This window comes from Eschrichtius robustus, chromosome 6 (assembly GCF_028021215.1).
Source record: "Eschrichtius robustus isolate mEscRob2 chromosome 6, mEscRob2.pri, whole genome shotgun sequence".
Taxonomy (NCBI): Eukaryota; Metazoa; Chordata; class Mammalia; order Artiodactyla; family Eschrichtiidae; genus Eschrichtius; species Eschrichtius robustus.
In genome coordinates, this window is record NC_090829.1 from 5916774 (window position 1) to 5940216 (window position 23443).

Consider the following 23443-nt stretch of genomic DNA (forward strand, 5'->3'; position numbering starts at 1 on the left):
TCTCTAAGAAAGTATACCACCAGGTGAACAATAAAATAAGTTTATGGTGTCCTCTGGTGAATGGAGACTTATTATATTTTGCTTTTATCTCTGTTTTAACATTGGCCCTCTATTTCCTGACTCATACTACTTTTTATTTAATTGGTTTGCTGTTTCAAACTGGCTGTTGTTGGCCTTGTAGCTGGTGAAGAACATTTCAAGAGGGAAGTAAAAAGTGGGAAAAAAATACTGTTTTTGTTAATTTGGCTCCAGATGATTAGCCAATCAGGAGAGCCAGGAGAGCTAATGGTTTTTTTGGCATGGTTAATTAAATCCTGTGCTGATGGCTTCTGTTTTAGGTATTAAGTCACCCACCTTGTTAATAGATACTCTGCTCCAATAGCTTTGGATTTAGCAGTGGAGAATCATTTTTTAAATGTTGACCTTTGTTCAGGTAACTGATGAAGGGCAAGATGATGGTCTGTGTGCAATTGATGAGAACTGATCGTGAGATTTGTAAAGATAATTTATATGGGATCTCACTCTACTTTGTTTTAAAAACAAGATGTCAGTCAAGGAAGTGACACAAACAGGAGCCTTTCTTCACTTTTTTTTTTTGTCCTTTTCAAAATTTATTATTATTATTTTTATTGGAGTATAATTGCTTCACAATGTTCTGTTAGTTTCTGATGCGCAACGAAGTGAATCAGCTCTATGTATACATATATCCCCTCCCTCTTGGACCTCCCTTCCACCCCCACCATCCCACCAATCTAGGTCATCACGCAGCACTGAGCTGAGCTCCCTGTGCTATATAACAGGTTCCCACTAGCTATCTACTTTACACATGGTAGTGTATTTAAGTCAATACTAATCTCCCAATGTTCCCACCCTCCCCTTTCCCCCCGTGTCCACATATCTGTTCTCATCAGATATCATATCTGTTCTCATCAGAAACGCATCATATCTATGTCTGCATTTCTATTCCTGTCCTGCAAATAGGTTCATCTGTACCATTTTTCTAGATTCCACATATATGCATTAATATACGATATTTGTTTCTCTCTTTTTGACTTACTTCACTCTGTGTGACAGACTCTAGGTCCATCCACATCTCTACAAATTAACCAGTTTCATTCCTTTTTATGGCTGAGTAATATAACATTGTATATATGTACCACATCTTCTTTATCCATTCATCTGTTGATGGACATTTAGGTTGCTTCCGTGTCCTGGCTATTGTAAATAGTGCTGCAATGAACATTGGGGTGCATGTGTCTTTTTGAATTATGGTTTTCTCGGGGTATATGCCCAGTAGTGGCATTGCTGGGTCATATGGTAGCTCTATTTTTAGTTTTTTAAGGAATGTAAAATGGCTGTATCAATTTACATTCCCACCAACAGTGCAAGAGGGTTCCCTTTTCTCCACACCCTCTGCAGCATTTATTTTTTGTAGATTTTTTGATGATGGCCATTCTGACCAGTGTGAGGTGATACCTCATTGTAGTTTTGATTTGCATTTCTCTAATAATTAGTGATGTTGAGCATCTTTTCATGTGCCTCTTGGCCATCTGTATGTCTTCTTTGGAGAAATGTCTATTTAGGTCTTCTGCCCATTTTTGGATTGGGTTGTTTGTTTGTTTGATATTAAGCTCCATGAGCTGTTTGTATATTTTAGGGATTAATCCTTTGTCCATTGCTTCCTTTACAAATATTTTCTCCCATTCTGAGGGTTGTCTTTTTGTCTTGTTTATGGTTTCCTTTGCTGTGCAAAAGCTTTGAAGTTTCATTAGGTCCCATTTGTTTATTTTTGTTTTTATTTCCATTACTCTAGGAAGTGGATCAAAAAAGATCTTGCTGTGGTTTGTGTCAAAGAATGTTTTTCCTATGTTTTCCTCTAAGAGTTTTATAGTTTCCAGTCTTAAATTTAGGTCTTTAATCCATTTTGAGTTTATTTTTATGTATGGTGTTAGGGAGTGTTCTAATTTCATTCTTTTACACGTAGCTGTCCAGTTTTCCCAGCACCACTTACTGAACAGGCTTTCTTTTCTCCATTGTATATTCTTGTCTCCTTTGTCATAGATGAGGTGACTATAAGTGTGTGGGTTTATCTCTGGGCTTTCTATCCTGTTCCATTGATCTATATTTCTGTTTTTGTGCCAGTACCATCCTGTCTTGATATCTGTAGCTTTGTAGTATAATATGAAGTGAGGGAGCCTCCAGATCCATTTTCCTTTCTCAAGATTGCTTTGGCTATTCGGGGTCTTTTGTGTTTCCATACAAATTGTAAACATTTTAGTTGTAATTCTGTGAAGAATGCCATTGGTAATTTGATAGGGATTGCATTGAATCTGTAGATTGCTTTGGTTAGTATAGTCATTTTCACAATATTGATTCTTCCAATCCAGGAACATGGTATATTTCTCCATCTGTTTGTGTCATATTTGAGTTCTTTCATCAGTGTTTTATGGTTTTCTGAGTACAAGTCTTTTGCCTCCTTAGGTAGGTTTATTCCTAGGTATTTTATTCTTTTTGGTGCGTTGGCAAATGGGATTATTTCCTTAATTTCTCTTTCTGATCTTTTGTTGTTAGTGTATAGGAATGCAACTTTTTCAAATACATTGATTATGTCTATTAGTTTTCTGGTGGCATTTTTAGGATTTTCTATGTATAATATCATGTCATCTGCAAACGGTGACAGATTTACTTCTTCTTTTCTAATTTGTATTCCTTTTATTCCTTTTTTCTTTTCTGAGGGCCGTGGTTAGGACTTCCAATACTTTGTTGAATAGTAGTGGTGAGAGTGGACATCCTTGTCTTGTTCCTGATCTTAAAGGAAATGCTTTCAGTTTTTCACCATTGAGAATAATGTTTCCTGATCTTAAAGGAAATGCTTTCAGTTTTTCACCATTGAGAATAACGTTTGCTGTGTGTCTGTCGTATATGGCCTTTATTATATTGAGGTAGCTTCCCTCTATGCCCACTTTCTGGAGAGTTTTTATCATAACTGGGTGTTGAATTTTGTCAAAACTTTATCTGCATCTATTGAGATGATCATATGGTTTTTATTCTTTAATTTGTTAATATTGGTGTATCACATTGATTGATTTGCATATATTGAAGAAACCTTGCATTCCTGGGATAAATCCCACTTAATCATGGTACATGATCCTTTTAATGTGCTGTTGGATTCTGTTTGCTAGTATTTTGTTGAGAATTTTTGCGTTTATGTTCATCAGTTATATTGGTCTATAATTTTCTCTTTTTTGTGATATCTTTGTCTGGTTTTGGCATCAGGGTGATGGTGGTCTCATAGAATGAGGTTGGGAGTGTTCCTTCCTCTGCAATTTTTTGGAAGAGTTTGAGAAGGATAAGGTGTTAGCTCGTCTCTAAATGTTTGATAGAATTCACCTGTGAAGCCATTTGGTCTTGTACTTTTGTTTGTTGGAAGATTTTTAATTACAGTTTCAATTTCATTACTTGTGATTGTTCTGTTTATATTTTCTAATTCTTCCTGGTTCAGTCTTGGAAAGTTGTACCTTTCCAAGAATTTGTCCATTTCTTCCAGGTTGTCCATTTTATTGGCATAGAGTTGCTTGTAGTAGAGTCTCATGATCCTTTGTATTTTTGCGGTGTCAGTTGTAATTTCTCCTTTTCTCCTTTTTCATTTCTAATTTTATTGATTTCAGTCCTCTCCCTTTTTTTCTTGATGAGTCTGGCTAAAGGTTTATCAATTTTGTTTATCTTTTCAAAGAACCAACTTTTAGTTTTATTGATCTTTGCTTTTGTTTTCTTCATTTCTATGTCAGTTATTTCTGCTCTGATCTTTATGATTTCTTTCCTAATACTAACTTTGGGAGTTTTTTGTTGTTGTTGTTGTTGTTGTTCTTTCTCTAGTTCCCTTAGGTGTAAGGTTAGATTGTTTATTTGAGATTTTTCTTGTTCTTGATGTGAGATTGAATTCCTATAAACTTCCCCCTTAGAACTGCTTTTGCTGCATCCCATAGCTTTTGGGTTATTGTGTTTTCATTGTCATTTGTTTCTAGGTTTTTTTAATTTCTTCTTTGATTTCTTCAGTGATCTCTTGGTTATTTAGCAGTGCACTATTTAGCCTCCATGTGTTTTTGCTTTTTACAACTTTTTTCCTATAATTGATTTCTAATCTCATAGCATTGTGGTTGGAAATGATGCTCGATATGATTTCAATTTTCTTAAATTTTCCAAGGCTTGATTTGTGACCCAAGATGTGATCTATCCTGGAGAATGTTCCATGTGCACTTGAGAAGAAAGTGTTTTCTGCCATTTTCCAGTGGAATGTCTTATAAATATCAGTTAAGTCTGTCTGGTCTATTGTGTCATTTAAAACTTGTGTCTCCTTATTTATTTTCTGTCGGGATGGTCTGTCCATTGGTGTAAGTGGAGTGTTAAAGTCCCCCACTATTATTGTGTTACTGTCAATTTCCCCTTTTATGACTTTTAGCATTTGCCTTATGTATTGAGGTGCTGCTATGTTGGGTGCATAAATATTTACAATTGTTCTATCTTCTTCTTGGATTGATCCCTTGACCATTATGTAGTGTCGTTCCTTGTCTCTTGTAATAGTCTTTATTTTAAAGTCTATTTTGTCTGATATGAGAATTGCTACTCCAGCTTTCTTTTGATTTCCATTTGCATGGAATATCTTTTTCCATCCCCTTACCTTCAGTCTGCATGTGTCCCTAGGTCTGAAGTGGGTCTTTTGTAGACAGCATATATACAGGTCTTGTTTTTATATGCATTCAGCCAGTCTGTGTGTTTTGGTTGGAGCATTTAATCCATTTACATTCAAGGCAGTTATCGATGTGTGTGTTCCTATTACTATTTTATTAATTGTTTTGGGTTTGTTTCTATGGGTCTTTTTCTTCTCTTGTATTTCCCACCTAGAGAAGTTCCTTTAGCATTTGTTGTAAAGCTGGTTTGGTGGTGCTGAATTCTCTTAGCTTTTGCTTGTCTGTAAAGGTTTTATTTTCCTCCGTCAAATCTGCATGAGATCCTTGCTGGGTAGAGTAATCTTGGTTGTAGGTTTTCCCCTTTCATCACTTTAAATATATCTTGCCACTGCCTTCTGGCCTGCAGAGTTTCTGCTGAAAAATCATCTGAAAACCTTATGGGAATTTCCTTGTATATTATTTTTTGCTTTTCCCTTGCTACTTTTAATATTTTTTCTTTGAATTTAATTTTTGTTAGTTTGAGTAATATGTGTCTTGGTGTGTTTCTACTAAGGTTTATCCTGTATGGGACTCTGCGCTTCCTGGACTTGGGTGGCTGTTTCCTTTCCCATGTTAGGGAAGTTTTTGACTATAATGTCTTCAAATATTTTCTTAGACACCTTCTCTTTCTCTTATTCTTCTGGCACCCCTATAATTCGAATGTTGGTGCATTTAATGCAGTCCCAGAAGTCTCTGAGACTGTCCTCAATTCTTTTCATTCTTTTTCCTTTATTCTGCTCCATGGCAGTTATTTCCACTATTTTATCTTCCAGCTCACTTATCCATTCTTCTGCCTCAGTTATTCTGCTATTGATTCCTTCTAGAGTATTTTTAATTTCAGTCATTGTGTTGTTCATCACTGTTTGCTTGTTCTTAAATTCTTCTAGGTCCTTGTTAAACATTTCTTTTATTTTCTCCATTCTGTTTCTGAGATTTTGTATCATCCTTACTATCATTACTCTGAATTCTTTTTCAGGTAGGTTGCCTATTTCCTCTTCATTTATTTGGTCTTGTAGGTTTTTACCTTGTTCCTTCGTCTGTAATATATTTTTTTGTCATCTCATTATTTTTTTTGGTGGGTGGGGCTGTGTTCCTGTCTTGCTGGTTGTTTGGCCTGAGGCTTCCAGCATTGGAGTTTGCAGGCAGTTGGGTAGAGCCGGGTCTTGTTGCTGAGATGAGGACCTCTGGGAGGCCTCTCCGATTAATATTCCCTGGGATCTGAGGTTCTCTGTTAGTCCAGCGGATTGAACTCAGAGCTCCCACCCCAGGAGCTCGGGCCCAACCCCCGGCTTGGGAACCAAGATCACGCAAGCCAGGTGGCACAGCCAAAGAAAAAAAGGAATAGAACAATAACAAAGAATAAAAGTAAAATAAAATTAGAAAAATAAAAAATATATTATAAAAAATAAATGTATAAATGAAACAACAACAAGGTAGAAGAGAACCACAATAGCAAAAAAAAAAAAAAGGCCGGAAAAGGCCTTGGCTGTGGGAAGTGGAGTTTAGGTGGGGGTGGGGCTTAGGTGGGCGGTGCTTAGGTGGGGCAGGGCTTAGGCGGGGTGGCAGGGCTTAGGTGGGGGGCAGACCTAGGCTCAGGACCCAAGCAGCCAGAAAAGGCCCTGGGGGTGTGGGGGGCAGGGCTTAGGCTCAGCACCACACAGCTGGAGGGGGCCTCGGTGTGTGGAGGTTTAGTCCAGGACCCGAGTGGGCAGAGGAAATGCTGGCCATGTTCCCTTCTGATCCTCCGATACCCGGAACATCTCTCCATGTCCCCCTGATCCCCTCGTAGTGAGTGGGCCCCTCCCCTCCCCCAGCTGCCCCTCAGGTGTGTTGGTCCCGTCCCGCCTCTACTTCTCCTCCCCTCTCACTCCGCTCCACAACCTACCCACTCATCGGGGGTTCCCCCTTTCCCTTAGGTGTCTGAGGCCCTGCACCAGCATCTGGTAGGTACCCTAGTTGTCAGGAGATGCAAACTTCGCATCCTCCTACTCTGCCATCTTCTCTTTTCTGTCTCCTAGAATTCTTTTCCATGAGAAAGGAATAATTCTAGTGCATTTTGTTTTCCTCATGCTTCTTGGATTCTCACCAGCAGGTTTTTACAGTCCGTTGCTTGCCTCTCAGATTAGAAGAATGCTGGCATATTTTAACAGTTTCCTAGGATTCAAACAGCCTTTAATTAACAGCCTATTGATGTTTTGGAACATTACCAAAGTATGAGAGACATAACAGGGAGATGGGCTCCTTTCAGCTTCTGAATGCAGTGGAATCCTAGAACAGGGGGCAGAGGTGGGAGTCCCTTGCAAACAGCCTGTGCCCACTGGTATGCAAAGGAGCTGTGTGTGTTGCCATAATATTCCATTCCCTGCTCATTGGTGACCTTCTAAATTCCACCTATTCATGACTGGGAAGGAAGGGGGCAGCTAGTCTTGAATGTTTAAAGCCACAGGGGTGCTAAATAGCTCAGGGATCACATGATATGTAGCTGGATTTGCTGGTTTTAACCCTCCAGTTGCCAGGGAAGTAAGGTACAGCTGCCTGCATTTGCGGTTAAGTTTCTTTTCTGTGCCAGGTTCATGTCGTCTTGCTGCCAGAGTTTTGGATGCAGTGGAAAAGAGCAGTTCTGCAAAAGAATCCCTCAGACTGCATGCATATTTTGAGCAGGAGTTCGTTTTCAAAGAGGGCTGGGGGAGCATTGGAGGGGTTTTCCCTTTGAATCAAGGAATGTTGCTTATAGATTTGTAGCTGACTCAATCCAGGGTTGTAGGCAGGAAAAGAAGGATGGATTGGGGAGTATGAAATGTTTGAAATGTTAACAATTCCTTACGTAACCAGATAGTTATAATCCAAGAGGGAAAAAGGAGCAGCTCAACTGGTTTTCTCTGCTTAATGGCACATCTGCTCGTTGGCCGGTTCCCAGCTGAGGTCAATACACTCCATGTCTTGTTTTTTCCAGTGACCCATAAAGCTGGCCTTTTGGTCTCAAAGAGACCTTGGTGTTTGTGTGTTGTGTGTTTTATATGCACCATGTCCCTGATCGCTCCCTTTGTTCTCCTCTGTGCAGGTGGTACATGCCAGAGCCCCGCTCTCCCAGCCCTGGTCCGTCCACCAGCCCCTCCTTTGCAACCATCGCTGGATATTAAACCGTTTCTTCCCTTTCCTCTTGACACTGCGGCCGCAGTCAACCTCTTCCCCAATTTTAATGCGGTAAGTCCCACATCATCTGCATATGCCAGGGTGGTAGGTACTGGAAAACCTTAAGGGCCAGGAGTGAGCTGCTCACTACCTCTCATTTACTCTATGCTTTGTTCCATAGCTTGTCTGAAAGCACGACAAGGTTAGTTGTCTGCCTGGTTGTGTAAGGTCCCCAGGGCCAGGCTCCTTCAAAGGGAAAATGAAAAGAGATGTAATCTGATTAGGATGATCATGAATTCATGTCTCCCTTTTAGTGTCTTTTTGGACAACACTAACCATTTTATTAGTTTCTTTTCCATGCCACGTTCAATTTAATTGAAATTTAATGAATGTGTTAGAGAGCATTCAAATTCAAGTAGATGTCTAAAAACTTAAACATGTGTTTTTCTCTCTGGGCCTTCTACTTTAATTTTCAAATCTGTTATTTCTTTTCTGATTTAATAAAGAGGACCCTTATAATCACACTAGAGATACGTTCCATGTATACAGCACATTTTCCTTCTTAACTTAAAACAATGTAGGGTTCTGGTACCAAGAATTTTCATTTTTTTTTCTTCCTGCTCAGGCACAGTTCCTCAACTTAAGTCTTTCTTAAATGACCTTGTTTTGGGGGCTTTGTCAACAGCCTTCTCAACAAAAGTTCAATACTTACTTACCCCTGTTTTCACTCTTAAGTATGTCTTTATAAGTGGACAGATTCCTCATATTTATCATCTTTTTTTGTACAAGCAGTGAGAATATTCCTAGGATGGAAATAGAAATAAGGGTTGAAAAGGTTAGAAGCCAGTAAGTGACATTTTTTTCTAATATCATCCGATTCAGCTTTCAACGGTTGTTATAATGCAGGTCTGAGTTTATCAATGACAGGACATGTCAACACAACCAGGGTGAAGGGGATTAGGACGCAAGGTCTCTGAATGCCCAGTGAGCTAAATAAAACAGATTTCTTACTGCAATATCTTACCCCCATGACGGATTTAAAAAAAATCTGTCCACAATTAGATCCTTCTCCTTCAGGAGACAGAAGTGGGTCTTATTTATTTTAATCATGCTTTGTCATGGGGACTTTGGACCTGCCAAGGAGATGGTACGGTTACCTGCTAGCCTTTACTAAAGGACAAGGGAACATCACAGTGATTTCTTTGCTTTTGGGAGCATGAAGGATTTGCCATACGAATATTATTTTGAAATTGATGGAACCTAAATAGAGCAGCATAAAGATCATATTTCCAGAGTAGAGGTTTCTAAGTCTAGGTATTTCAATAAGAGTAGAGGAAAAAATGGCTCAGAATCAAATTTCCTGATTCTTGAATGAACACAGTAAAGTCCCTGGGTTTCCTCTCTCTGAGCTCTTTGCCTGCTTCACTGTTAAGTGGCTTCTTGGCACCATTTTGCTTCCCGCCTCCCGGAGGTGATCCATCAGGGTGCTTTACCTGGCCTCTGAGACTGCTTGGCCTCCTGTCACTCACGTCTCATATCAGCTTTAGAGAAGCTGAGGTACAATTCCTGGAAGGTTGTCAAAGGCTGGGTTTTAAACTTTTGATTTGCCCTTTGGGAAACATCAAAAGCAAAATGATTAATTTGATTGACAATGAGTATTATTTGTCATAAAACAAAGATGAGTGATATATTGAGCCACAGGACGCTGAGCAAATGTCTTAATCCTCTATGGTACTGTTTCCTCATCATTAAAATAAAGGGAGTGGACCTGCGAATCTCTTCCTTTGGGGTTATCCCGTTCAAAATAGTTGAGCTTTTGTGGGCAAAGACAGCATGGCATGGTGGTCAAGTTGGACTCTGAGGTAGACTGACTGGGTTCAAGTCAGAGCTGCTACTCACCATCATGATGACCTTGGGTGAGTCACATAATCCTTATGTATCTCGATATCTTTGTTTGTAAAATGGGACTAATAAACTACTTTGTAGGCTTGTGGTCATGATTATGTGGGTTAAATCATCTAGAACAGGGCTCAGCATTAACAATCACTGTTTTAATGACAGGTATTCTATTCATAAATAGCCTGTCAATCCTTCTTATTTTGAATTTGGAAGTTCATTGACTAACTGATTGCCAAAGTTTTACTTGATTCTTTTTCTTCTATGATCAATTTGGGCTTGTGTTGTTATTCGTTCCATTTAAACCAAGAGACCCTCTGTTCCTCCACCTGTTGGTTAGTTCCTTCTAGTGCTGGTCAAGCTGCAGCCAGTCATGGATTAAGCCATTCTTTGTTTCCAACTGAGTGGAATGGTTGCAAAGCCCCAAATCTGGTAGTTTGGGACTGAGAATTAGGATACAGAGCATCTCTTTAAGTAACAGCCTGAGTTCTTGATTTTGTAGCAGGTGTGATTCTCAATCTACAAATTCAGGGTGTATTACATGTAACATTTTATTGCTGTAAGTTGATTTTATTTCTGGCTCAAAAGCCCATTCCATGAGTCTGTAGGCAAGTGAAATTTGTTTCAGGATGTGCTGAGGCTCTAGAATCTAACAGATTATCCACCCAGCTTTTGGTGGGAGACTTCCTGTGTTCATCAAGTTATGTGTCCACATAGGCAATCATGGTATGATGAGCCCCTAGTGAGCATGGCCTTTTAGGCCCAAACTCTTGACTTTGGACACACAAACTGGTGAGGCTTTAGTGGTACCTCCTGCCTAGATGTGCCACACTGCTATTACCTCTTTCCCACCCCACAATCTTCTTTCATCTGACCTTTTGAAACAAAGTCCATGGTGATCAGAAACTGTTTTCCTGTTATATTTCTTCTGTGAGGATATGAGTATAGAATGGTCTATTGGGGATAAAGTGTGGCAGAATGGTAAAGGAAAGAAATTTCAGTATATACATGTACCAAAATACATATGTGAATATCTGAGATTGTTGTCCTTAAATAAGAGTATAAACCATTGGGTTCAGATGTGAGTCAGGAAGAATCATGAAACATCTGTTAAAAAAAACACACACACACAGTTAGGAGAGAAAGAAAAACAGATGTAGGATATGACCTGGGCTATGGATATATAAAAGGACATTCAACAAAATCATTAGGATCCCTTAATATACTTAAAGCCAACTTTTAAGGAATAACAACAGAAGCCATTCCCTTGACCTTGGGATGTTGTATCTCTGGTTATTCCAATAGCTTTCAGACAAGAGAAATTTTCCTTTAATTCCTCATATACCCCTACTCTATCCTTCAATCTCTTCACTGGAGTTTCAGTGCTTAGGACCATTCTTATCTCAGTGATCCCATTCTGCGTGTGCATTTCTTGAAAGGAACCAATCCTGGAAATAGGTAGATGGTATTTAGTAATGAAATATTTCTTCTCTAAGTAGTATGAGCTTGGTCCATTCAGTCAACTGCTAGTTATCAAGCATCTTCTATGTGCTAGGAATAGTGATAACAAAATTTATGTTATGACCTCTGCCATGAAATAATTTAGTTTATAAAGGAGAAGCTGACAAATAAATATTTGTAAATATGGGTGCCTTTATAGAGAATGATGTCTAGGATAGAATGGCTGCTCAAGGACAGGAGTGAAAGGCTATCCTTATGTTTGTCTTAGTGAGGGATTGATGAGAAAAATAGAAACTATTCTAGGCATGCTAACAGGAAGGGAATTAATAGAAGGATTTAGATGCTTAAAAAACATTTGGGCGTGTTGGGCAAGCAAAGGTCAGGGAAGGCTGTTGCTGGCTCTTGGTTTTTCTACTTGCTTTCATGGAGTCGGGAAGTTGCAGAAATACAGGATGCCCAGTAATCCCAGTTACTTTCATCCAAATCCCATGATTTTGGATTTTTTTTAAAAAGAGAACAATAGATTATAATCCATTGAATAAAATATGAATCCATGATTCCACACAGATATAATTAAACAGAGAGAAGGTAAAGCTTTTACTTCCAGTAGAATGCCTGTGAATAAATGTAGGAGGGAAAATGAAAATAAAAAATTGGCATTTGGCAAACATTAAAGTTATTCAGCCAAGGGACATATAAGGAACAGGATATTTACACAGTCTCCAGATATTTCCACACAAATACTTATTAATTACAAAGAAAAAAAGGAACTTTACAGTGGAGAAACCTAGCAGGCACCATCTTACTCAAATGATCAGTGTTATCATCTGTAATTCGGCAAATAAAAATCATGTGCCACCCAGTAGGACACGATAAGACAACTTCACTAATGTGGTATCTGAAAGATGTGTATCTCGAGTATTTAGTGGGCTCTTACGCTGAAAATTGCTGGCCGAGATCTGTGGGAACGTACACCTCAGGATTCCTGTCCTTAGGATGTAAGGGGGAGCACACAAGAGCGGAAGCAGTGCTGAGTTGCCAACAGAAGACTTGACATGATGGCAGAATGGAAAGGACTATTTAGAATCAGAAAAGCTAAAAGTTTCTGCAATCATGGGCAAGAAGCTAAGTCCATTGGAGCCCCAGTGTCCTGTTCCGTAAAAGGATAGTGGCTAACTATCTCTTAGGTTTGTTATCAGAGAGGTAGCTGAGTTTTAAAATGCTGGAAATGGAAGCAGAGAATGGGCTTGGGTAAGACCTTGGGATATTGTTTAGATTGGAGCTAACCTGTAAAAAATGGCTATACTCCCTGACAGTTTTCTCCAAAGGTCTCTGAACTGCCTTTTTGTTTTTCATGTCTCTAACATATTTTCTTCATATTCTGCTCAGTAGTCATGACAATAATGAACATTGAGAATGTCATTGAGAAGTACAAGTTTTGGAGGATATGTTGATGGGAGCTGACAGTGAACCTGACTCCGTGCTCCACTCCCATGACTATATTTCTTGTTGGCATAAAGATTAAATGAGTAAGCTCGACCTAGTGCACCTGCATAAGCCAGATACTCAGCAAGTATTGAGTCTTGTCTCTTCCAGAAGATTCACAAGGAAGTGTAAGGAGGTCATGCAGAGTGCAAAGAGGCAGAAAGGTGTGCAAATACAGGAGATGACTATTTTGCTTTTCAGTTTGCCCTGGCTAATATTCTTTAACAGTAAAAAAAAAAAAAAAAAAAGTAAATTAGCCCAGAAATTTTGACTCTGTGCTGTTCCTCTGTGTAATATGACTTCATTGCCAGAGAGGGAGCAAATGGGGAGGAAGAAAGGGGGAAAAGAAAGAGGCTGAGAGAGAAAGAGAGATCAAATCCTAGCATCTGACTCTGGTTTATTTTTCAAAACCACTGACCCTACAAGCAACCAGCCATATAAACTTGAATGTGGCATTAGTTTGGGTTCAGAAGTTTTATCAGTTGGTGGGGGGGCAGGAAAGTGAACTTGATGTGTCCTATAGGAGTGCTTCTTATAATTAGGATGCATGTGAAGAATCAAGGGAATCGTGTTAAAATGCAAATTCTGATTTAGCAGTTCAGGGATAGGGCCTGAGATTTTGAATATATGTGGGTAGAGGGAGGGAAAGCCAGAAGAATGACTACATACACTGGACACTTCTTAAACACTTCTGCAGAGTATCTCTTCATTCACTCAACAAATATTTATTGAGGGCCTACTATGTGCTGGGCCCTTAGGATTCAGCAGCAAAACTAACAGGCCAAGTCTCTGCCACTGTGGAACTTGCTTTTTGGTGTATGTGTGGTGGGGCATTGGGGACATTTGAAGTTATTAGTAGCTGCAGGTCTACCCCAAGCATGATCCTTCTATGGTGTGCTTTAGCTCCCAGAAATACTAGGAGCCTTCCTTATAGGGTGACATTGTTCAGGACTTTGGTCATAGGTGCCACTTATCGAATGCTTAGTATGGACCATGTACCTGAAATCATCACTTGCATCCCAACTGGTTAAAAGCAAAATTTTGCTGTGAAATTTTTAAGCTTTTATGTGTGTCACAATCTCCAAATTGTTGGCGAGAAAAATACAGGAATGAGTTTTTCATTCGTTTATTCGTTCAATGCTTTCTTCATTCTACATACTTTTGAGACCACTGGAACAATCCTATAGATTGAAAAATGTGCATCCTAAAAATAGCTCCATCAAAAGTATCTGTTGTAAGGAGAGTACTAATAAATATAACGGAGAGGATGAGGAGGGAGAAGAGGTAATTCATCTCTTACTCACTGATTCACTCTCTGGGCATTTGTTAGGCACCAGCTATCTGTCTGACACTCTAGTAGACCTGGAAATACAAGAACAAGGTTGAAAAGAAGAAGAAGGAAGAGGAGCAGGGAAGGAAGAAGAGGAAGAACAGGAGGAGTGGGAGGAATCGTCTTTGTAACTATGGCATCAACCCAGTTGATTCATCACTCTTTAAAATACTTTCCTATCAGCAGGTGGTAAAGCATCTAGATATAAAAACACTACATTAGACAATAAGGTCTATGCAAGCATTAGACAATAAGGTCTATGCAAGCATCCGGTGAAATAGTTAAAACGTTCTATAAAGAGCTCAGTAATTAAATCCTCAAATAAAGTCCTTTGAAAATAAGTGCTACCTGAGGCCAAGGGAAGGAGTGGTGACTTGGAGATGGCCAAGGAAAGCTATATGGTAAAAGTTAAGGTTTAATTTGAGATCTGTAATTGGTTCCATATTTATCTCTTTCATTAAGTTATAGAGCCTGGGATATCACAAAGACTCAATACACGTCTTTTTTTTTTTTTGAATTGAAATGTAGTTGGTTTACAATGTTGTGTTATTTTCTGGTGTACAGCAAAATGACTCAGATATATATTCTTTTTCATATTCTTTTCCATTATGGCTTATTACAGGATATTGAATATAGTTCCCTGTGCTATACAGTAGGATCTTGTTGTTTATCTATTTTATATATAGTAGTGTGTATCTGCTAATCCCAAACTCCTAATTTATCCCTCCTCCACCCCCTTTCCCCCTTGGTAACCATAAGTTTGTTTTCTATGTCTGTCAACACACATTTCTTCAATGAATGAGTGGAGGGTAGATGGATGCATGATAGAAAGAAAGACAGATGATAGATAGATAGGAAAAATGCATGACAGATAACTAATAGAGGAGAAATAGTCATTACAGTTGTATCATATGAAACATAATTGGAGGAAATGTCTCAATGAAAATTTTAAAAATCTAAGTACTCACTGCTTCATACATTAGATTATTTCTATTTAACTGAAGTTATTAATTTACACAATTATTAGGAAATATAAGGGAACATAGCATCAAGCCATCCCCTTAATATGCATTTATAATTTTATGTTGGCTCATGTATTTATTTACTCCCATTATATAAAAGGACAGTGATGTAAAAATCCCAGTGATTACCTATAGAATGTACTCTAAAATCAGTCCTTTGTATTTTTCACTAACTATTTCATGTGAGTCCAGAACAGCTGTCACCATAAAAATGTTGGTGAGGCACTTTAGGACTCTAAAAGGACAAATTTAAATATGCTTAACATACAGAGATTATTCTACAGGTTAAACATGCATTTATAATATTAGAGGTGAATGACAAAAATACAGAACTCAAAATAGAACATTTCAAATTCAACTTTTTGTTATCTTCGGATATATAGCCTTTAGGATCTTTATTTCCTCCATCTTTAAAATGGGAAGACTACCATATTTACTGGCACATTTTGTCTCCTGTGTTTTCAAAAATTATTCTTGACTTTTGCTCGCCCCTGTGGCTCTGTACTTTGTCACCTGTTCCAGCTGTGGGGATGGCTCCCCTCCCTCAGCCAGGATTAGAGTTACAGAAACAGTGTTAATTACATCTCCATTTGTTTGGTTCAGAGAGATGTCAATTAAATTCAGTTTACACATCAATAACTTCCTACAAAGTTTTTACAACTGCTGCTGTCACTAAAATAGGTAGGGAGCCAAGGTGAAATTATGGGTAGAAAAATAAACCTGTCTTTCTTATCCACAACTGGTAGAAGGTGCGGAAATTTTGCAGGTGAAAAATACCATAGTAAATATGGTATTGATTGCTAAAGTTCCTTGCCCTTTGAAGACAAGTGTAGCAGATTTCTAGCCAGTTCTGTGCTTTAAGTGCACCATATTTGTACAACAAAAGCATCTTAAGAAACATAGGGTTATTAAATCTTTCAATATATGTCTTCATGCTGAAACAGGTATGTAAGCATGTTTGCTGAGCCCTACACCTTCCTGTGAACCAAAAATTGTAAAAGTCAAGCCTACTTATAAGGACCCTCAAACACAAAATGAATTAAATACAGGATATCTAGGCTTGAAAATAAAAGGCTAAACAATTGCACACCACACAGATATTTTTCTGTTTTAATGCTTGTGTACTCTTTGACCAGGTAACATTTTTATATCGTTCAAAATGTGACCAAGTAACATATTTTCCTTTATTTCTGTGATGAGAACAAAAAAGTTTCCCTTATTGCTCTTCCCTTGCCACTCAGTTCTCTTTTCAGTGACAATCCGTGTGGTCATTGGCTTTTGTATCTATCCTTCCAGTGATATTTTGAGGTATGAGCGTGTCCCTCTCACTGAAGATTGAGGCATAATACACATTATGTATTTATTTTCCTTTTTCAGTCCATCTATCATAATAAGCTGAAGCTTTGCTTTTGCAAGAATATATATTGGACCTGTTTGCTTTCTTACTAACTGTGATCCTGGGCAACTAAGGGAACCTGAATAAGGGACTATCTAAGCTCCTAGCTTATTGTGGAATCCAGCAGCTCTTTGGGAAATTCCCTGCTCCACACTTATAGACATTTTAAAAATGAAACAAACATTTTAGAATTAATTTGTGTCTGCTGCAAACCACTTATTTTACAGATAAGCCTAGAATGATGGAGAGATTTCCAGTTTCATGGCGCATAAGTGGTAGAGCTAAGAGAAAACTGAGACCCCTGACTTCTGTTTCTCATGAGGATGCTAAACATTGAATCATAGCATTAAGAGTTGAACTGTGTACCCCCAAATTTCCTAACCCACGGTGCTTTGGAAATGTGACCTTATTTGGAAATACGGTCGTCGAAGATGTAATTCGTTAAGATGAGGTCATTAGCGTGACCCTAATCCATTATGACTAGTATCCTTATAGAAAGGGGAAATCTGGACACAGAGACAGTTGTAGAGGGAAGATGATAAGAGAGACATGGGGAGAACACCTTCTACAAGCCAAGAAGAGAGGCCTAGAACAGATTCTGCCCTCGCAGCCCTCAGAAGGAAGGACCCAACCCTGCTGACACTTTGATTTTGGACTTCTAGCCTCCCGAACTGTGAGACAATACATTTCTGTTGTGGAAGACACCCAGTATGTGATACTTTGTTAGGGCCACCCAAGCAAGAAAGGATTCTTAGAGCCATCTGGCCTATGTACCTACACTTGCACTCTACAATGTTTCCGACAACTTGTAATCCAGCTTTTTACTTAACTATCTACCGTGATGGCAAATAAGTCTACCCCTGGGGTAGGGGGTGTCTCCACTGTGGGTCACCTACACTGTAAAGAAGTTCTCTATTGGAGCCACTGCCGGCTCCATATAACTACTCCATATAACTACAGTATGTTGCTTTTTTGTAAAAAAAATGTTTATTGATCACAGACTAAGTGACAAGGGCTATTAAGGAAGACAATTTTACACCCACCTTTTAAAAAATACAATTTCATGAGAGCCTTACATATTGTAAGTGTTATCTGGATGACATAGGTAAGGAAACCCAAAGGTGTAAAGTAAAATAACTTGCCCCAAATTACACAAGTAGTGAATCACCAAGTCATGGCTAGATTTAGATGCAGTGATCCAAGCCCAGTGCAACTTCATCTATGACAAGTCTCTCAAGCCTGCAAACAGTTGTGGTTTCTTTTTTTTTTTTTATTTTTATTTTATATTGGAGTATAGTTGATTCACAATGTTGTATTAGTTTCAGGTGTACAGCAAAGTGATTCAGTTATACATATACATATACGTAAATCTATTCTTTTTCAGATACTTTTCCCATATAGGTTATTACAGAATACTGAATAGAGTTCCCTGTGCTATAGAGTAGCTCCTTGTTTATCTATTTTATATATAATAGTATGTATATGTTAATCCCAACCTCCTAATTTATCCCCCACCCCCTTTCCCCTTTGGTAACCATAAATTTGTTTTCTAAGTCTGTGAGTCTGTTTCTGTTTTGTGAATAAGTTCATTTGTATCATTTTTTAGTTGTAGTTTCTTTAATCAGCTGTCAGAGCCTTGGTATACATTATAAGCTAATTAACTAAATAATCTGTAGCTCCTTAGAAGGCTTAGCTCCAAGACAGTAAGCTATTTCCTAAATAATATCCTGGCTGTGATTGGACATTTATGAAAAGGAACATCTAGAGCTTCAGTGGACTTTATATAATGTCACCCTCACAAGCATTCATGTTGTATACGGCCAGTCATCATTAGGGGAATAAATAACTTTAAGTGGTAGTAAATTTTAAGAATCTATTCCTATCCTAGTAACAATTTTAAGACTCAAGACCCAACTGCACACATAAGAAAAATACTAAACTTAGAATCTAAAAGGTCTGAGTTCTATGTCTAAAAGACAAAAGCCTGAGTCCACATTTTCTCATCTGTGAAACTAGAGTAATCGTATTGACCTCGTAAGAGTATCTAAAGGTGTTAAAGATTGAAGGTGCTACAGAAATGGTAGGCATTAAGGAAGTCTACTGAATTCTGAACTCTGGGCTCTGGTGTTGGGACCCTAATGAGCATCTTTTACAACCTCCCGAAGGTGGGTCCTTTGCCCTTTAAATGTTGAGAATCACTGAATTCCACTCTGTGGCCAAAATTGGTGGGAAAATCTATTTTCACAGTGAAGTACAGATGAAAGAGTAACCTTCTCAGACTGTCTTTTGAGAAAAGTTGCACACCTCCCAACACGAATGTAAAGAACAATGTTAATGCTGTTTCTCATGACTCTTTGTCAAAGGAATGAGAACTTTTTGCCAGCAGACTATTTGGTTTTATGACTCAGTGCTTCTCAAAGTGTGGTTCTCAGACCTGTATGTTCCTGTCTAAGAACTGATTTCAGGTCTGCAATGAGATAAGTGCTGAGATTGAACGTGAGCAGCATTTAGAAGATTTTATAGCAACTTAGGAGAGCAAATGGACATCTGTTGAAGCTAGTAAAGAATTATGACATATTTTGCATATCTTTGTCATTTCGTTTTTTCTGTTAATTCATTTTTGTTATATTTCATGAGTTTTGGCTTATGATTTATGGGGGGATGCAGGTCCTTCAGCAGAGAGGTTTGGGAAGCAGTGCTCTGTTACTGTTAAGGTTTCAGATTCCATCTACACATCAAAAATGAAGGGATTTTTTTTTTATTTATTTATTTATTTATTTATTTATTTATTTATTTATTTATTTATTTTTGGCTGCATTGGGTCTTCGTTGCTACGCACGGGCTTTCTCTAGTTGCGGCGAGCGGGGGCTACTCTTCGTTGTGGTACGCAGGCTTCTAATCGCGGTGGCTTCTCTTGTTGCGGAGCACAGGCTCTAGGTGCGAGGGTTTCAGTAGTTGTGGCACGTGGGCTCAGTAGTTGTGGCTCACGGGCTCTGGAGCGCGGGCTCAGTAGTTGTGGCACACAGGCTCAGTAGTTGTGGCGCATGGCCTTAGTTTCTCTGTGGTATGTGGGATCTTTCCAGGCCAGTGCTCGAACCCATGTCCCCTGCATTGGCAGGTGGATTCTTAACCACTGCGCCACCAGGGAAGTCCCCATGAAGGGATTTTTGAAGCAGTTATTAAATTTAGGTAAGTTGCACGGTATTTGGTTGAGGAAGCAGCAAGTAAAATTTGACTCAAATTCCTTTAGCTTTACCCAATTTTCCTGATCCTGGTGAGGTGTGGCAATGGCAAATGGCTTCCTCTGAAACTCATAAATCAAGTCAGTATTAGAGACAAAAGTAGGAAAATTTTCATTTGGCAAATTTTCCTCTCTCTGAAGCATAGCCATTTATGCCACATTTTATCTTGAGTTTGGGCAAATAATTAGGCAGTAAAATTAGTAGTTAATTATTGAGCTTCCCTTTTTGAACACTCTGAAATGGAATTTTACTTCAAGGACCTTGCTGAAGGATTTTAAAGAACTGAAAAAAAAAAAAGAGGAAAATTTAAGTGACTGTATATGGGGATAAGATACTTCATAGCTTTGATGTCTACATCCAAATTATTTTTTTAAATAGAAACTAGAATAAACAGTCCAGTAGTACAATAAGTTGGGAACATTTTTTAAACCAGTTTTTTAAAAGCAATCACATAGAAAAACAGTTATAGTTTTACCAAACATCCTTGTGTTCTTTAGAACTTCTACATATACATACAGTTTTAGTGCTTCTGTGACTTTTGTCACCTGCTACATTGAAAAGCAACAGTCCCTGCTTTTCTAGGTACGTGAGATAGGAAAGATAGACAAGAGAGGTAAACAGCCCTTTCTGGCACTTTCTACATTTACAGAATTTATATACTCAAGTAGATGGTGCTTGTGTGTGATGAGCTATGTGGGGATCCTGGCCTTTTTTTTTTTTTTTTTTTGATAATTTTATCTGTTTTTTAAAGTAAAAAAAATCCAGAAAATACTAATTTGACCTCCAGAGTCAACTTAATTAATTTTAACTTAATTAGCTCTTAGACTACCTATCAGGTCCTATTGACATACTCTGGGTTTGAAATCCTGGTTTGGAATGAGGCAGAGAAATAAAGTAGAATGATTTTAAGCTCAGAGTTTGTTTTTAATTCTACTTACCTAAAATTATAGTAAAAATTCAGAATTTTGAAGAAAAAATATATACACAAATGTATATGGATATGTATGTTTATGCATGTACACATGCTTTTTACTGGGGATCATGGTTTAAAATAATGCAAGTATGTAGAAACCTCTTGCATAGGTGTTTCATGAAGCTTAATTCAGAGATGTTCACTCCAGCAAATTTTTAAAATTTATTTTATTGAAGTATAGTTGATTTACAGTGTTGTGTTAATTTCTGTTCTACAGCAGAGTGACTCAGTTTTACATATATACACATTCATTTTCATATTCTTTCCCATTATGGTTTATCCAGCAATGTTTTTATTAGCCAAAAAAACCCCAAAACATATAACAATTAATATGATTATCAAAGGAAAAATAGATATCTACATTGAGATCTATTTTGAAATGTACCTTAAGAGACGTTTGAAATGAAAGAATTGTTTTTATGTGGAAATGTCATAAAAGCATAATGTCGGGTGGGGAGGAAACACAAGTTGCAAATTGTGTACAGAATTATAGAATATACGTGTGTGTGTGTGTATTTTGAAATCACGTGGCAATTAGAGAGAGAGAGAGAGAGACTGAGATTGATTATCAGCATATAACATGGGCTGGAAGGTCATGCATCAAATCTTAGTTTGCAGGCGGCTCTGAGGAGTGACTGAGTGACAGGAGGCCTGATGAAGGGAACAAAGGACATGTCTGTAGCATTCAAGTTTTCTTATTTAAAAAAAGACGTATCTGTAGCAAAAACAGAGTTGTTAACATGTAGCTTTTCATTCTAGGTAATCAGTACATAACTATTATAATATTCTATATTTTTTATATATTAAAAAACTTTTCAAACTGTATAAGTTGCAAATATCTTCAGCAAAATACTTAATTGCACCGTGTACTACCTATAATATATGATTAGTTAAGGGCCCAGCTGATATTAATACTTAGATGTGCCCCCTAGTTTGTGTTTTCTGATCGACATGGCCCCAGCTCTGAGATTTCTGTGTCACACTTAGCATTTGGCTTGCTGAAAGGCCTTGTAGAGCTATTTAGATTATATCTAGGTGGAAAAGCTAATGCATTGATTCTTGTTACCGTCTCCTATTATATGAAATTACAAAGTCAATCAGAAAACATGTTGACCAAGCTTGGCAACTTATTCCTAAAATCCAATTTCAAATTTAATCATTATAGACATTATCATTTAAACACTTGCACATTCAGTGAAGGTCAAGGAGGTTAGTAAAATTTCTGGTTTGTATTATTAATACCGATTGTAATGGAATTTGATTGAGATAGTGCTAGGTTATATCGAGTTCCATAGCATAGTAGGGATGGTATTTTAGGGTAGTGGGCAAATTAATATCACTGTTCAAACACTGCCGTTTGAGTATTTCTCAGAAGTGGGCAACTTTATTTACACGTCCTTAGAGCAAATTGTTCCAGCCAGCAAATTAAAATGTCAAGTTGACACTTAATTTTCTGTTGAAAGCTCTGTGTTTTTCAAGGAAATTGCTGTAGTTTTTAGATAGCCACTGGGTTCTGAATATTAGGAAAAATTTTATTTTAAAATCAAGGATCACTGAGTTTACCATATCTGTCATATAACTCCTTAATGAAGTTAAAAATTCCAGTTTAAATTTAAAGTTGATTGACTGGACTTGACTATACATTTAACCATTATTCTAAACAATTTTAGTAATAACTTGTAGAAATCTCTCCTCACCACTAAAAAAAAAAAGGAAAAAAATCCAGACTGCTGTGCTTCCAAATACAATGAGAACCAGGGCACCAGAGCACAATTTCCTCCACACAATAAGAGTTTAGTGATCACAGATATACTATATGGTACATCTGATGAATATATTCATCTTTAGCTGAATGGAAATATCATAAGCCAGAACATAAATGAGGTAATACCTTATAGGCTCTTAGCCTCAAAATTTTCCTTCACTTTTTTCTTTTAAGAAACTGTCATAGAGGACAGACTGGTGGTTGCCAAGGGGGAGGGGTTAGAGGAGGGATGGAGTGGGAGGGTGGGGTTAGCAGATGGAAGCTTTTATATAGAGAATGGATACACAACAAGGTCCTACTGTACAGCACAGGGAACTATATTCAATGTCCTGTGATAAACCATATTGGAAAAGAATATATATATATATATATATATAAAAGTATGTATATGTATAACTAAATCACTTTGCAGTGCAGCAACAATTAACACTACATTATAAATCAACTATACTTCAATAAAAAGTGTCAGATAATTGTATGAGTCTGCACAATGTATTTCTGGCCAAAATAAAAATGTAAAAGCTAACATACACCTTAAAAAGGAAAACAACCCACATCAAGTTCAATAAACTTCTTATCTGTTGAAGACTTCTACAAGCATCACGTGATGACTCTCAACTCTTTTCAAAGTCAAGTGCACTCTTCTCAGAAACCGTTGGTTTGTCCAGAATGAGGAGGAAACACCCCACACCTTGTGCTACATTCCTCGGTGTCTAACTTCACTGAAAAGTGTTGGGAATCTGACAGGAGAACATGCAGAACAGCGAAGCCTGAATTGCTCTCAGAATTCTTTTGAAAGTGTGATGCATTTTGTTCTTTATCCTAAATAGCGTATCACTTGCGGTGCCTGTGAGCTGTTGGAAGGATTTTTTTTAAATGTGTGTCTTAAGGACTTTCATGCCTAATAAAGAAAAACACATGAATGTAACCACTTCTTTCTCCTCTGCTTATTGTGCTGTCTGCTTTACCTCGTTAAGAAGGCTTCTATGGTAGTTGGCAGGGAGAGAGGCATTA

General features: G+C 37.9%; 1 protein-coding gene across 2 annotated transcripts in view; it reads left to right on the plus strand.

Annotated features, from left to right (window-relative positions):
• Positions 1–23443, plus strand: part of ZNF385D (zinc finger protein 385D) — a 315750-nt gene that overhangs the window by 79877 nt on the left and 212430 nt on the right. For both annotated transcript variants that reach the window (XM_068547297.1, XM_068547298.1), the window contains exon 2: positions 7789–7931. In XM_068547297.1, the coding sequence (XP_068403398.1) occupies positions 7789–7931 (143 nt within the window). The remainder of the gene's footprint in view (positions 1–7788; positions 7932–23443) is intronic.